Consider the following 13,827-nt stretch of genomic DNA (forward strand, 5'->3'; position numbering starts at 1 on the left):
ACAGCAAGAAAAACAAATTCATTAGTTTGATCTGAAAAAAATGATGGTCAAAGAGAAACATCAAAGAAACCATACAGCTGACCCTTGGTGGGTTTTTCTCTCCATCATGGTGCAAGGATATTGGCGTGCACCAGGTATGTGCATCAAATGCACAGGCTGTGCAGCCACGCTTGTGGTTCCTTGATGTTGAGAACTGTGTTGATGGAAAGCCTTTTCTAGCATCTTTTGCTACTTACCTGTAACTTTCTATTTTCTTGGAAGAGTGTCAGACCAACAAAAAGTCACCCAGCCCGCTACCACTAAAGTTAACAGCTTTCTCGCTTTCTCATGTGCTGTCTAGGCCACAGCAGTTCAGCATGCATTGGCATAGAGCAGTCAGTACTCAAGAAATTCTCTCACAAGGAATACTGTGCTTCCTGAATAGCACTTTCTGTGTTTTTACACTGTCTTTTTGTTACTCTGCTCTTGCCCTTTTTCTGTCTTCATCTCCCTAGATGTCTCAGATTTAGTGATTTGATGCCAGGATTCCTAAAAGATTATGTAAAGGACTAAAAGGGAAGAATAAATGGCAAATAAACTTGTTCAGAAGATAATTAACTGTGAAACTGAACTGGGTTTTTCCAGTATCACAGAACTATTATTTTCAGTTTCAAGATTTGGCTCTTTAACCTCTTAGGTAGTAAAAATGTCTGTGAGGATTGCATACATTAGAATTAAAACCTTGTCTTTTCTTTCTTTTCATAGAGAAGAACAACAAAATATGAAACAGTAATATTTCTTTATGAATTTAGAAAAGGCAATTGCAAACTTTGTTTTAAATATATTAGGTTTAAATGGTATAGGTAGATTTTAAAAAATCTGATTTTTTAAACTTGATGTCCAATAGTTTTTGAAGGCTGAGTGCTCATTGCCTCTTTTGACTGTAATCATCTCTACATTTACGGATCAAAGCTTTACAATTTAGTAATATCTTCAGCCATGAAATGGATGACATGAAGTTGCTTCAGGAGGCATTTTTCTATCTGATAGAAGTCAATAAGACATTTCTTTTAAATTTAATAGTTCGGGTGTTTTATTTTTAAAGCAGAAGTCTGGGTTAGATGCAATATGGGCCATCTTCTTTCTTCCTCTTTTCTAAAGGAGTCTTAAAAGACCAAATTCATAGTCTCTATTACTTATTTCATTATAGCTACTTGTAAGTAGCTTTCCTTTACCTGTCCTTGTTCTTTAGAACTGCATTTTAATACCTAGAACAGATACAAAGTGAATATGAAAATTTGTTTATTCTACTGATGTGTTCAGAATTGAGTGTTACAAGAAATCTTTCCTTCTCTTGTCTTCAAAGCAAAGAAGACAGTGAAGCACCATGTCACTATCAGTAGCAAATAAGTTGCAGTTTCTAGAGTAGATTGATTCACCTATTCTATTGCTTATTCTTTTTTCTTCTTCCCAGTAAAAGTGAAAGAATGTGTGGGTGGAAGAGAATTTGTTTTTTCTTTAAAGTCCTATCTTAAAGCTTCCTGTTCCATTGACATTAACATTATATATAAGAAGAAGCTTCTCGAAAACATGCATTTAAAGATAGATTTGTTAAAACTCTTCCAATATTTTGATTGTTGATCCCATCTCATTTTAACATCTCTGCAAAAAAAGATAAAAAACTAATCATCTTTGCACAAATACTACAACACATCAAAGGGAGATATAAAATGGATATAGGACAAAACGTTTTTGGAAGAATTAGGAAGATAAGCCTGGTTTTGTTGAAAACAAAAAAGATTACAAGCAAAAGCATGGGAAGGTAACCTTTCATTTTTAGGTGTTTGGTGGATATTGAGTATTTTTTTATTTCTCATTTTTATTTATTAGTGAAGAAAAGTGACACAGCTGAGTGGGCTATAAAACATTGCACTGTTCCCTTTTTAGGCAGTCAGACGAAAACTTGCTTCCTCCTTAGTAATACATCTGTTTAGTGATCTTCTTGTTTCAGAAGGATATGTGTATTTAATTTTCACAAATTGAACAAAATGTGAGCAAGCAGTTGCTCAGCCTTTATAATCAAAGGCTCACTTGGAGGACAGTGAAGAGTTGGTGGTATTGGTTGTTCAGGAATGGTTTTCTTTACCTTTAATGCATCTTGCTCCTTAATCTGGTGTGAATTCTGAGTATCCCAAACTAACAGCTGAGGCTTTTCATAGTGCACAATGTTCTTAATAGTAGATGAGTTTGTAGTCGACTCTGTGTCATTGGATAATGTTGTCAATAAAGATATTCTTGGGGAAAAAAAACTATGATGATGGTAGTTTTAATTCTCACTGCAAAAAAATATATATTTTAAATTCTTTCTTTTAAGATAAAATATAAAAAAACTGAAGCACAAAGAGAATGATAAAGTAATTTGACAAACAAATTGAAATTGAAAAAATTTCGAAAGCAAAATAAATAGTTGTGAAGATTCACCAGTTCAACCGAGTAATACATGGACTTTCTGTCTAACTGTATGAATGTAACAGAATATTAATGAATGTGTAAGTGTATTTAGAGAAATGTTTCTTTACATTTTTCTAAGGCTTTTTCTTTCCTTTTTGGCAGATGATCACTGTGAATGCTTCATTATTCCCCAGTTCTATTGCTAATTCTTTGATAGCAGTTGGAAATGATGGTCTTCAAGAAAGAGACAGAATGGTTCGAGCATGTATAGCCATTATCTGTGAATTAGGTAAGATAATTTTTCTTAATTAGTGTTCAGTTTTGACATGGTTGTCATTCACAGTATTTGTTCAATAAGGAATGAGATGTTAAGTGTTCCTGTTGACAGTTTCATGGATTTTAGTTTTTTTATGATATAAACCAAAATAACTTAAAATCTATTTATGTATCATAGGCAAAGTTTTCAGGTTTTCATCTTTTTCTTCAAGACTTGACGTTTTTGGTTTGCCTTAAAAATATTTCTATACAGCAGTTGGTTTTTCTTAAACTAAGGATTTTAAATAGGGAGATTTCCTTACACAAGATGCTGACAAATTTGGAAGAGTTCAGAGAACTCCAAAATGTCCTCATTTTTGAAAATTTTTGTGGTGGGTACTGTAGTTATTGAGACAGTGGTTTATAATAACTCCCTAAACTTTCATTTGGCTGCTGACTTTTGAAGGTTTTCAAAGTCAATCAGTGGGAAATAATTCAGCAATTTGTTTTCAAGATTAAAGCTTCTGTTCTAAGGAAATAAACAAAATGTCACTCTTATTTCAGTATAAATATTTTATCTATGTCGCTTCAGTGAAGCATGAAAACTGTATGGGAAAATCCCGAAACTACTATATGGAAACTTGGTTGGGAGTTAAGTTGGGAAATGGCCCAACTGGAGACTGAGTGACCAGTATTTTTGTGTATGATAAATGAATCCAAAATCACCATTCATTACCAGTGTCAGCTAGTTCCATTAAAAGCTTTACATGTGCCTCAGCAGTGCTCAGGACAAATAAGATACCCATCCTAGAGATGACAAGTTTCCATATGCTATGAAATGTTTGATCACTGGCCAAAATTATCTTAGATCACTGGCCAAAATTACTTGTTTTCCTTTATCTAGCACTTCAGAATCCTGAGGTGGTGGCTCTTCGGGGTGGTTTAAGTACCATCTTGAAAAATGTGATTGACTGTCAGCTAAGCCGAATAAATGAGGCTCTGATAACTACAGTTTTGCACCTCATTAATCATCCAAAGACCAGACAGTATGTGCGAGCAGATGTAGAATTAGAGGTGAGTGCAATTTTATTTGTTTAGTTACAGAAATTAAACACTGTATTACTCATTAAAACGTTTTACTTTTTTCTCTCAGATTTCATGTGTGTTAGTGCACAGTGTATAAAAGAAATGCTTTAGGCTAAAAGCTTGAGATTTATGAAGCAGAAATAATACAGCAGTTTGGAGTGGGACTGAGGAAAGGGCACTAGTGATTTAACTAGATTTTAATGTGAAAATAATGTGTGTCTTTCTTTTGTTTAGCGAATTTTAGCCCCTTACACAGATTTTCACTACAGGCATAATCCAGACACAGCGGAAGGACAACTCAAGTAAGTGTTAGTGCTGCTACTTGTGCCATCAGTTATGTTCATAGCACTGGAATTAAGCTGTACTTCCTTCCAAATACTACATTTCTAGAAGTTGAATATCATAGGCCAGAGTGCGTTTAATATCTAAAATGGCTTGTTGAGCCTGGAGAGGAGAGGGTTGAGGAACACCCTCTGCTGAATCGCAGCCTTTTTACTACCTATGAAAATGCTTTCAAGATTATGTAGCCAGGGCCCTTCATGATGGTGTAAGGTGGGAGGACAAGAAGCAACAGAGACAAATTGAAGTAAGAAAGATTTCAACTTGATAAAAGGGGCCGCGGAGATGATTTTATATGAGGCTGGTCAAGAGTTAAAATAGGTTGTCCAGAGAGGTCCTTCTGCCTTGAGTTTCTAGCACCCAGCTGGATAAAGCATTGAGGTTTTTTGCAGGTGTTCCAAGCTGAATTACAGAAGCTTGTATACTTCGTAAAGCTCTGGACACTGTAAAGGCATTTGCTGAGTTCTTGCAGAGGGGTTGAGCTATGATGACCTCTAAAGGTGCCTTCCAACCCAAGCCATTCTATGTTTCTATAATCTGGCCTAGTCTGAAAACAGGTGAATTTTTGTGCAGTAATTTGGACTAATGAGAGATCTCCTGAGATGGCTTACAACTTGAATTATTTGGAATTTTTTAATTATCAAATGGGAGTAGATGCTTATGTCTGGGTAACTGAGTAAGGTCCAAATCTTTACATCTCTGCTGTAGACTTAGTGTCAGTAGAGATGCAGAGTGATTCATCTGACCCCTATGAGTGTTTTTGATGTTTTCCTCCTGTAGAAACTCCCCTGGAAGAGAAAACGTAACAATAATCAAAAATTCTGAAGCTTTTCTGTGTGTATATACATTGTGTAAATACATATGAGCATACATAAAATATTTCTTTTACTCTGGATTTTGTCCCCCATTTCAGTTAACTACATAATAATAATAATACTTTAGTACTGTTTGTTTTGTAATTATTACCTGCATTGTGACATTTGTTGTTTCAATGGCAGAGAGGACAGAGAAGCACGATTCCTAGCTAGTAAAATGGGAATAGTGGCAGCATTTCGATCATGGGCAGGTAAGATATGTTTATTTGCTTGAAACTGGATGATTGGAAGTGTGATTTTACTTTCTAGTATAAATGACATGGGATCTGTCTCATTTGATATGTCTAATTTCTGTCAATACCTTCCTGCAATGCTACTTAATATGTGTTTTGATACTGTAAAATTGGAGAATGCAATACATGGTTTCCTTAGACTCCTGACAAGGCACAGCTTTTCCCCTCCTGTGTAAAATGCCTTATAAATTACATCTGATGGTCATTCTTGAAATCTAATCTGTGAAAGGATGTTTAAAATAACATCATATTATAAGAACTTGCATTTGAGATGGTTCTGCCACTGTAATTGAAGTCTTTGTGTTAAGAGATACTGGCAAATACTTTACCTGCTTTTGCCATAGCTGAAGAGAAATTGGAAATGGACGTAGTTAGCAATTTTTCATGTAGAAGACATTTTTAAATCAAAAAAGTATTTTTTTCATTTTACTAAATCCTTTCTGTGCAATATTACAATATGTAAGATGAAGGTACTGCCTCAAGGACTGCTTTTTTTTTTAGTCAAGACACTGTCTTGCAGATTTAAATCAGTTAATATAAATATGTACCAAAATTTTGAGTGGAATTTTTCCAGGCTATACTTAGGCTGTTTTTTGGCACTATTTGTGTAATTTTTAAAGTTCTGACTAAGTTAAGCCTAATTTTAATATCCATGTATCTTTCAAGTCTCTTGTATGTTCTCACATGCTTGAAGAGGAAGCATGTGATGACTTTGGAACTTCTAGAAAACAATTTCTGATAAGTGTGTTACTGCATCTTCCTGCACTCAGGCACTTAGATCTAATAGCTGTTAGAATTTACCCGAGACTAAAAGAAAATTAATTTGTTAGGTTAAGATACAACTTTTGATTAAAATTCCTTACAGTTCTGTTCAGATGATGAAAACCTTTCCAGCTAAGAGTTACTCATTAGAGACAGTTTTGTCTTTTCATCCTTTCTTCCATGCATATGTTGTTTTCACAGGTAACTTTTGAGTACCGTTCACAATAGGAAAGACAAAAGTAGCACAATTTTTAAATGACAGTATAAAGTTTTGTGATTAGGAAATTTTGTTAAATATTATTGCCTGGGAAGAAGATGATACTATCAAGGTGGAAATGTTTATGATTAGTAATTTTTTTTTCATTTGTGCTTGTTTTCAAACTTACTTTAATTTAACAATGTGTCTATTGTCCTTCCTTTTGTTGATGAGAGAATACTGTTACACATTTAATGTTTTCTAGGTATTATCAGCCTGTGCAAACCTGGAAATTCTGGGATTCAGTCTCTTATTGGGGTACTCTGTATACCAAATACGGAAATCCGGGTAAGTGGTGAATATTTAGTACTAATATAGGAATAAAACTTGATATTTTAATTAATTTATTTATTCTTAACTTTTAAACAATTAAATGGTTTAAATAAACACAGACTCCAGTTATGAGACAGGTATCCTTTAGTTTATTTAACCCCCAAAGTTCAAATACGTAATTCTGTTAAAAAATTGCTATGAAATTGGGAAGCACACCGTGTATATGTGACAAAATGGAGGAGAGAGAAGTTAATAAATTAATTTTTACTCTGTTACAAATCAAAGCAATTATATGGTATCTGCAGTTGCAAGTTTAAAGCATAATAATCGGAGTTGAATTCCAGGTAAAAAAAATATTTCTTCACAAATTCAACTTAGAGAAAAGTTGATGGTTCCAGATGTAACTATTCTAAAAATATGCCATCCAAGTAGCTACTATAGCATTCATAGTGACAATAAGGGACAATTAAAAAGTAAAAAAGCCCCATCCTCTCTTCTCCAGTTTATTTCCATTTGTGAAAAAACACTGCAACAAATGCACCAGTGTTAGCACTCTAGAAATCTTAAGGTTGGTATTAATAGTGAAAAAAGGGACAATTTTTTAAATCTGTAAAATTCTTGTTGTGTAATGTTTTCTTTGGTAGCGGGGTCTGCTTGAAGTTCTCTACGATATATTTCGCCTTCCTCTGCCTGTTATTGCAGAAGAATTTATCGAGGCACTTCTCAGTGTAGGTAAGTATTTAAAACAATTCACATAAGAATTCTGTCTATTATGCTCCTATACAAATTCAAAACTTTTGCTGTCTCCTATGTACAGTAAATTGCCTCTGTCACTGAATTTATTTGGAAGTCCTGTCTAAAATTCTTTATCACCTGTTAAGTGTTGTAAGTTTGATGAAAGATCAGCATAGTTAGGCATAAACACAAAAGACTGTAAGGTCAGCACTACGGATGAAACTTCTTTGAACTGTTAGGAGTACTCAGAATTGTGGATGTGTTTGTGAATGCTACTGACAAGTTATTAGTCAGTCTTCTCTATATATTGTCTATTTGTTAGCTGTCCCCATTGTCCTTAGATTTCTGCTTTTTTTTAGGGCAAGTGTATGCTTTTTCATGTCTTCAAATTTAATCAAGTTAATATTTTACCTTTAGAATTACTCTTTTGTAAACCCAAGAGAAGTCTCTGCTTTTTTAAATTTATAAGTAAATAAATCATTCTTTGTTGCAAACTTGCTACTCATATATATGGATGCAGCTTGTAACATTTTAGGTGCTAATGGTATTTTCTCTTAAGCATGTTTAATATGTTTATGAATTGGAAATATCACTGGTTTTGTTGACACTTAGATACAATCTTTGTCCTAGTTTTCAAGGTACCCTTGCTTTGTTCAGGACTGTAGATTAGATGACTTGTCAGAGATGACAAAATTTTCTGTAATTTGAAACCACCTGAAATAATATTTGCAGGCAAGGATTATTATTTACATACTAACTGCCATTATAATAATACTGTAAAAGCCAAGCTTATAATTACCATTGTCCATATTTTCTTGTTCTAGATCCAGGCAGGTTTCAAGACTGCTGGAGACTTTCTGACGGTTTTGTAGCTGCTGAGGCTAAAACTGTTTTACCCCATCGAGCCAGGTCAAGGTGAGGATTTAATGAACTTCACTTAGTCTAAACCATTCTTCTTGCTTTGTTTTGTGTCAGTGTGGACAAAACATTCCTTGTTTTCTTGCAGGAACAATAAGAAATGTTTCTAAACTGTTTTCATACTTATTTTCTCTTTAGACCTGATCTCATGGATAATTACTTGGCTTTAGTGCTGTCTGCTTTTATTACCAATGGACTTCTAGAGGTAACTAATGACTTTCAGTTTTAATAGATGCTTGCTACTTCTTTCCCGCAAGAGTTCAAGTGAGATGTTATACTTTAAATGTTGTAATATTTTTTTGCTTTCTGAAGGGTCTGGTTGAAGTCATCACAAGTAGCGATGACCATGTATCTGTTAGAGCTACTATCCTTTTGGGAGAACTTCTGCACATGGTAAATATCACTTCATGTAACTACTTAAAAATAGATATTTGCTATTATAGCATTCATTTGTATTCCAAGCTTGAAACATGTTGTTTTCATCTGAATAGTGGGTTAATTTCACATTACATCTTCTGGCACTTCATATATTAAAACCAGTATAATTCAATAGGAAGGTATTTAAAGTGCTAGGGGTTCTGCTCCAAGGCTGTCTGTAGGTCTGACTCTCACTTTCTTGCCATAGCAGCAGTTGTATTTTTAAGCTAGAACCCTTCAAACACACCCATCAGTAACTCTGTTTGGGAAAAGGACCATTGCGAATTTTTGCTTTTCTTAGAATGATGATCAGTAGGCCTCTGACCAAGTGTATTTAGCTTTCTGCCTCACAGGGAGGACAGATGGAGATTTTTTCATATTCAGCTTGATGTGCTTTTCCTACTTGACATTACTAATTCAGGGAACTCATCTTGGTGGAGTGCTCCTGCTGCAGGGAAACTTCAGCTTCATTCCACTTCTGTGGACCTAAGACAGCTCATACAGTATCTTCTCTCTCTTAAACTAATCTTGTACTGAGATGATGATACTATTTTCATAAGCACTCTAGTGCTACATTTCAGCCTTCTCTTTTTATAATATTACATGCTATTTTTCTGGTTTCCTGAATACTTTTAAATGGGCGTGATTGTTAACTCATACTGGAGTATGCCGTAAAGCACAGATATTTTTTGATTTTCTGAAGGAGGATCTCTTAATCAGATATAGCTACTGTTTCTCAAAAACTGAAAAAAATACTTATCTTTTATTTAGTGTTTGGAAATGTAAGTAATCCCTTTATCTTCGTGTTTTTTAGTTTCTAAAAATATTTGCAGAACTGCATTTGTTTATTAAAAACAGTTAAATATCTAGTAACTTTGAATGTTATGTTAATAAATATGGGGTTTCTATGTGTAAAGCTTTAGTAAAAATCATCAGCTTTAATTGGATTTCTGATTTTAGGGTTTTTTAGTACTTATAGGTACATGACACAAGCACATCTGCTGCTTTGCAAGTTTTTGCATATTGCAACTTAAACTCCAGTGGAAACAATATGTATTATAAACTCTGAAATGGTTTCAAGTTATATTCTAGTGTAATTCAGGTTGATTTGTTGGATCACAAATTCAAAATGGTGTTTGTAATTATGCCCTGACATTAAGCAAAATGTAATTTTGTTGTCATAAATTTGTGAAAATCTTGTGAAAAGTGGTAGATTCTTGAAATGTTGATCCTAAAAAGATGGATGAAGTAATTGTAATAAGTTATTCTAACTGGTGTTTTGTTGGGTGTTTTTGTAGGCAAACACAATTCTTCCTCATTCTCATAGCCATCACTTGCACTGCTTACCAACACTGATGAATATGGCAGCATCCTTTGACATCATGAAAGAGAAAAGACAGTAAGAATTATATGTTACATTTGAAAGCATAAAGTTCTGTCACAAAATGCCATCTTCTGGGTACTTTACAGAATTGAAACTTCCTAATGGAAGAAGTGAAATAATTTTATAAATTTACATGTCTTTAGTATGTATTTTTTCAGTTTTGTGTTCTTAGTTGGTTTCCTTTGTAGAAGACAAATTGAGTGTGTTGAGGTTTCTTTCACTTGTAAAAATGTATTTGTTAAGGACTCTTGCCATTTCTGATCTTTCTTGTTAGATCAGTCCTCTGATATGTAATATAATGTTCTGTCTTTCATTGTGTTGTCAGTGATAAATTACAGCATTTTTCTGAACTGCTAGTGTGAAATGATAAATGCTGCTCATAGAGTACTTCCTGAAAGTGTAGTGCTCTTCTGTTTTTTGGTTTTGGAGGTTTCTTATATGTCAGTGGAAGACTTTGCTATGCCACGACAGCACTAGTTTTCAAAAACGGCATATTTGAAATTTCAGGAGAGGATCTTTCACATGGCCAAAGTGGTGGGGTGAAAGAAATGATAAAGAGCAGAAGATAGATGCTTATGCATTACCTGGAATTGTTGTCCTTGTTGGCATTTCTGGACACACCTGATAGAGTAGTAAGAATTCCCATTACTGTTGAAATGGGATTTTTTAGAAGTACTGTTTTTGTTTGGGGATTTTGGCATTGGTCAGCACTCAACACTGTTTTATAGTCTGAAAAATTGTAATCTGTGTTACAGATTAAATTTAAATAATTTAAATGAGGGACCAAATCCAAAGGTGTTCGTTTGAAAATAAAATAAAAGCACTCTCCTACACTATTACAATTTTTGTTTATGGGGAAGAAAGATAGGCTTAACTCCTCTTTTTTAAACTTCCTTATTTTTATTTGCTCAGTAGGTGGGTTTATTTCTGCTACTACTGTTTTGTAATTAACTGGTTTTACCCTTGTCAGCCGTCATTCAAGTTACTTGCTATCTTTTCCCAGAAAACAGAAACATGCTGTTGCTGAACTGTTTAGATATAAAAGCAGGAGGTGTACTATTGATTCTCCTGCCACCCTTTCAGGGAGGCGGGTTGGGGATGGGAATGGATGAGAGACACTTGTTACGCTTAAGCTGAAGTTAGCGCTCTCATCATCCAATTTTACTGCAGGATGTTCATCTACTGTGGTATCTCACAATGGAAATCAACTTTAAACTTTCAAATATCCTCTCTGAACTGTGACAGACACCAGTAATTGCAGAGCAGAAGAAAAGTTATCAGTAAGGATAATGCTTCAGTGCTAGAAACTCTAAAAGATAACTTTCTGTATAATTTTGATATGAGACTGAATCTTGTGGATGTATAAAAATGCATCTCAAGAAAATAATTTTCTTTGTTTCAGAATTATTGGTCAGCTCTTTCTTGAACTGTTTACTCAGGAGGTGGTGGTCCTCTTTAGTCTGATAACAATTGCCAGATAGTAATTTTAACATTTATTTTTTCTATTAGGCGAGCAAGTGCAGCACTCAACTGCTTAAAACGTTTTCATGAGATGAAGAAAAGAGGCCCTAAACCTTACAGCCTCCATTTAGATCATATTATTCAGAAAGCAATCTCAACACACCAGAAGAGGGATCAGTACCGTGTGCAGAAAGATATCTTTATTTTAAAGGTATTATGATAATTCATTTTTCAAACCTGAATTTGACCCTGTGTTCTGGAGACTTGTATCCTACCCCTCAAGCTTCACTCAGTGTAATTCAGAATAATTTGTGTGAATCTGTGTAGTATCTTTTAATCTTACTTGTCTTGTGGGTACTTGTGGATACTAAATTGCATTTCTGGAAATTGAGAAATAAAATTTCAATAACTTTTAATGCTTTTTGCGACCGGTTGTGATCTCTTACTTTTAGATTCTTAATGCAGTACTATAACCTTACAATTTACCTTAAAATGCACATTACTGAGAAACACAGCCCTTTTAATGATTTTTACGTGACCGGTAAGTATTTCATGTGGCAAGACTGCAAAAGATAATGCAGGGAAACCTGTTATAATTTTTCATGTCTGTATTCCAGGATACAGAAGAAGCACTCATCATGAATCTTCGAGACAGCCAAGTTCTCAATCACAAAGAGAACCTCGACTGGAATTGGAATTTAATAGGGACCATACTGAAGGTGAGCTTACAAAGGCTATGATAATATGTTGGAGAAAAAGTCTGTTTCACATGTGAGTTTTGGCTTTCTAATATTCATTCCAGAGTACATCTAATAATTTGTTTTATTTCAGGAAATTAGAATCTCCTGGGTTTAGTCAGTGCTGCTATACCCTCTTTATATACAACCCTTAAACTATATTAAAAAAATGCATGATAGTTAAATTCACAGTTTTCCTAAGAAGCATGTATTAAATGTATTGTGTCTTTATTTGTATAGAAATCAACTTTATAGAATTAGGTATATTGTCTTTAAAAGCTGCTAATACTTCAGACTGCAGAGAGGTACTGCTATGTTTAGATTCATAGCAAATTTTTTTAAAATAATGTGAGCTGAAGGTTATAGTAGAAGGTGGGTTCTAGATGAAACTTCAGATGCTTAGAGTGAATAATGTATGAAAACTTCATTAAATTTTTTGAAGTAATGCAAATACTGCATTTGTATTTGTATTTGTAGCATTGATTTCACTACAGAATCAATTTCTTTTTACGTCATAGAGGAAATAACTAATGGGGTGATGGGCATTGTTTTAAATATATTTATATATCTTAAATATATTTAATGCACAGATTTTAAGATGCTACCTCTTTTTGTAAGCAGAAAATATACTTTGCTTGACTAAGAAAACTTTCCACTTACTTAATATAATCTTCAAACCAAAATTGCTCCAAAATGTCATTCTGTGCATCAAAGCCATCCTTCAGCTGAGTAGCATTCTCTTACTGTCTTCTTGAAAGTGTTGTTACAAAAATGGTGAAAGTACAAAAAGGCTTAATGGTGACAGTCATAATCAAGACTATGTTGTTTTTCTGAGAAAAAGAAAAGAAACTAAATATTTCTGTGCCTTTTTTTCAGGGACCGATAAAGTTGAAAGAGCAAGAATCTGTCTGGTATAAAAACCTGAATATGTATATGACAGTAGCTTTGCTCCACCAGATTTCACTGTTTACTGCCATTATACGATTTAGTGGGTTGCTAGATAACTATTATTAGTCATAGATACTTTTATCTTTGATTCCGTATTAAAGATATTATCAGAAAACTGTTTTTCAGAATCTCGCTGTTAGTCCATATATTATTTTGACAGTGGAAGCCTTATGTAGTTGACCTCTTGTGTTTTGGGTTTTTTTTAAACTGAAACTTTTGTCGAACAGCTAGTTTCTCTGCCATCTCAAACCTCCCTAGCAATGTATTTGCTAGTGTCCTGTCAAAAAGTTCCTAATGTGTGGTGAAAACTGGGGACTCCTTTCTGAATGAGAAGAGTGTGTGTGTTCTGGCTTACTTCTAACCATTTATGTTACTGTATAACACCAGCATAAACTGAGATAATGTTACCAGAGTGGTTGTCTTTAGTCCCCTAATGAGCAGGATCCAGATTCCAGTGTCTGAAACTTGTTACCTCATTTGGCTGCTCACCTCCCCCTTGTCTGTTGCAGCCTTGTATCTGTGGAGCATCAGCTCTCTAACCGCCTCATTGTGTGCATCTCAGATGGTGCATTACTGCCTTTTTCACTTACTCAGCTTGCTGTCTAAGCTGCTAAAAGAGCAGCAAAAGTGTCAGCCTCATCTGTATCTGGCACTGTTACTTGGTGTAGTCAATTTTACTAATCATTAATTAGTGCCATGTGTGTCTTAATACTGGAAT

The 13,827-nt window shown here is 34.3% G+C and overlaps 1 protein-coding gene across 3 annotated transcripts in view; it reads left to right on the forward strand.

Moving 5' to 3' along the window:
* RICTOR (RPTOR independent companion of MTOR complex 2) overlaps positions 1-13,827 on the forward strand; it is a 74,626-nt gene that overhangs the window by 29,359 nt on the left and 31,440 nt on the right. For 2 of the 3 annotated variants that reach the window (XM_053969034.1, XM_053969037.1), the window contains 12 exons: positions 2,593-2,719; positions 3,590-3,759; positions 4,006-4,073; positions 5,109-5,176; positions 6,442-6,524; positions 7,154-7,241; positions 8,069-8,159; positions 8,301-8,367; positions 8,475-8,555; positions 9,878-9,978; positions 11,473-11,635; positions 12,042-12,143. In XM_053969034.1, the coding sequence (XP_053825009.1) occupies positions 2,593-2,719; positions 3,590-3,759; positions 4,006-4,073; positions 5,109-5,176; positions 6,442-6,524; positions 7,154-7,241; positions 8,069-8,159; positions 8,301-8,367; positions 8,475-8,555; positions 9,878-9,978; positions 11,473-11,635; positions 12,042-12,143 (1,209 nt within the window). Of the gene's footprint in view, positions 1-107; positions 135-2,592; positions 2,720-3,589; positions 3,760-4,005; positions 4,074-5,108; positions 5,177-6,441; positions 6,525-7,153; positions 7,242-8,068; positions 8,160-8,300; positions 8,368-8,474; positions 8,556-9,877; positions 9,979-11,472; positions 11,636-12,041; positions 12,144-13,827 lie in introns of those variants that run through there. The other variant, XM_053969036.1, reaches the window with a different exon arrangement.

This window comes from Vidua chalybeata, chromosome Z, assembly GCF_026979565.1.
Source record: "Vidua chalybeata isolate OUT-0048 chromosome Z, bVidCha1 merged haplotype, whole genome shotgun sequence".
Classification (NCBI taxonomy): domain Eukaryota; kingdom Metazoa; phylum Chordata; class Aves; order Passeriformes; family Viduidae; genus Vidua; species Vidua chalybeata.